This window comes from Arachis duranensis, chromosome 5 (assembly GCF_000817695.3).
Source record: "Arachis duranensis cultivar V14167 chromosome 5, aradu.V14167.gnm2.J7QH, whole genome shotgun sequence".
NCBI classification, from domain to species: Eukaryota; Viridiplantae; Streptophyta; class Magnoliopsida; order Fabales; family Fabaceae; genus Arachis; species Arachis duranensis.
In genome coordinates, this window is record NC_029776.3 from 96,468,594 (window position 1) to 96,470,295 (window position 1,702).

Below are 1,702 nucleotides of genomic sequence, written 5' to 3' on the forward strand. Positions count from 1 at the left end.
GACCCCAACTGCTTTATGCTTCTAGTCCTAATTTTGGACAGTTGTGATTTTATTTTCATGGAATAAAAGTGTGTTCTATGATTTCTAAATTTTATACATAAAATTTAAAATAAAAGGATAGATTTCATCATTTTTTATTTTTACTTTTACTAAGCAAAAAATTATAGGCACCAAATAATCTTCTTTTAATAAAATGGTCTAACTTTGATAATAATAAAAAAAATTGCTTTTTCTCTTTCTTATTCTTAAATTTCTATTGATATATTCTTTGACTTGTCAATTTACAACATTTGATAATTGATCATCCCTGTATTTCTGAAATTTCACAGAGAAAACACTTGCATTTGGTTCTACCGAAGGAAATTGCTGATTTATCATTCGAAATGAAACTCAAACTTGAACACGTGATGGATGCTTTGATACCAGTCATACCATCGCTCTTCCTTTTCTTCAGGTTTGCGTATTGAAAATCCAACCACAAACCCAACTTCAAATCCAAGTCATGGTTAACCCCTTTGCGAGCCTCTGCTTTATAGGCTTCATCAAGTGTTACATGAATCACACATTGCCCTTTTAACACCAAAGGCAGTTGAAGGAAGCTCGTGTTATTCTCATGTATGTCCGTCAAGTTTGTTACACTACTAAACTTACAACCTTGGAACGATGCTTCCGCCATGATCTTGTCATAAGACACTACTACTTTGTTGTTGTTGTTGTTAGGGTTCGTTGCTGTGATGTTGACCTCCAAATTAGAATATAGCGTACTGTTGCTGTTGAGGTACTTAGACTGTGTTAGAGAGGCATTAGTTACCTCCAATTTGATTCTTGAAATCTCAGGGTACTTGAACATCAAAATCCATATTATTCTTGGACAAAATAAATCAATCGCAAAATAACCGAATAGTCCAAGGAAGAACAATATGTCAATAGAGTAGGCGTACCAAGGGAACCGGGCTTTCTTAATTTCCATGATGGTTGTCTTATCGAATTCTATGCACTTCTCATCCAATGGATAGATATATAACACAATTGAAATAATAATAATATGTAGTTAAATGGCATGATGAAAATTAAGTATCAACATCAATGCTACAGTTTATATAATAATTTATCATTATTCGTGTTCAAAATAAAATGATTTTGAATCTCGTCTTCTGATACCAGTATGCATGCCCTTCAAACACCAATTATGGAAATAGATTTATGCTACGCATGCTGTTTTATTAGAATATCATAATTAGTGAACAAAATCAGAAAAAATATCAAAGAGGATTAAAAAAATCAATGTAATTTAGTAGAATATTATTTCATAAAGAGCGTACTCTCTTAAGGTACTCTTGGTTTATATATTGGTAAAAATTCTATAATCACAAATGAAAAAATATGAATATGATACTTTTTTTAAATTGTCCATCTTTTTTTTCCTAAACCCTACAGTTTTGACGTTATTAAACTTCCTTTATTTTGCTAAGAAAAGTTTGAGCATTCTACTTTTTAATTTTTTTTAAGCTCTGTTTTATATTTTTTAATAAATTATTACTTATTAGAAAACTTTATTAAATATAAAAAATTAAAAATAATCGAAAACATGTTACAAATAAATTTTCAAATTTTCAAACAAAAAAACATTGAAAAATATTTAATTTATTTTTACCAACAGAATTCTCTCTTGTCATATGTTCAATATCTCTCCTTTGATGTT

At 29.4% G+C, this 1,702-nt stretch overlaps 1 protein-coding gene across 1 annotated transcript; it reads right to left on the reverse strand.

Annotated features, from left to right (window-relative positions):
• Positions 1-301: 301 nt before the first annotated feature.
• On the reverse strand, positions 302-970 carry LOC107490458 (NDR1/HIN1-like protein 10). The gene has a single exon (XM_016111240.1). The coding sequence runs from the start codon at positions 968-970 to the stop codon at positions 302-304; it is 669 nt and encodes a 222-aa protein (XP_015966726.1).
• Between the last annotated feature and the right edge of the window lie 732 nt (positions 971-1,702).

Bases quoted from the DNA above. Each gene is read 5' to 3' on its own strand.
- LOC107490458 (XM_016111240.1), bottom strand. From the start codon at position 970: ATGGAAATTAAGAAAGCCCGGTTCCCTTGGTACGCCTACTCTATTGAC.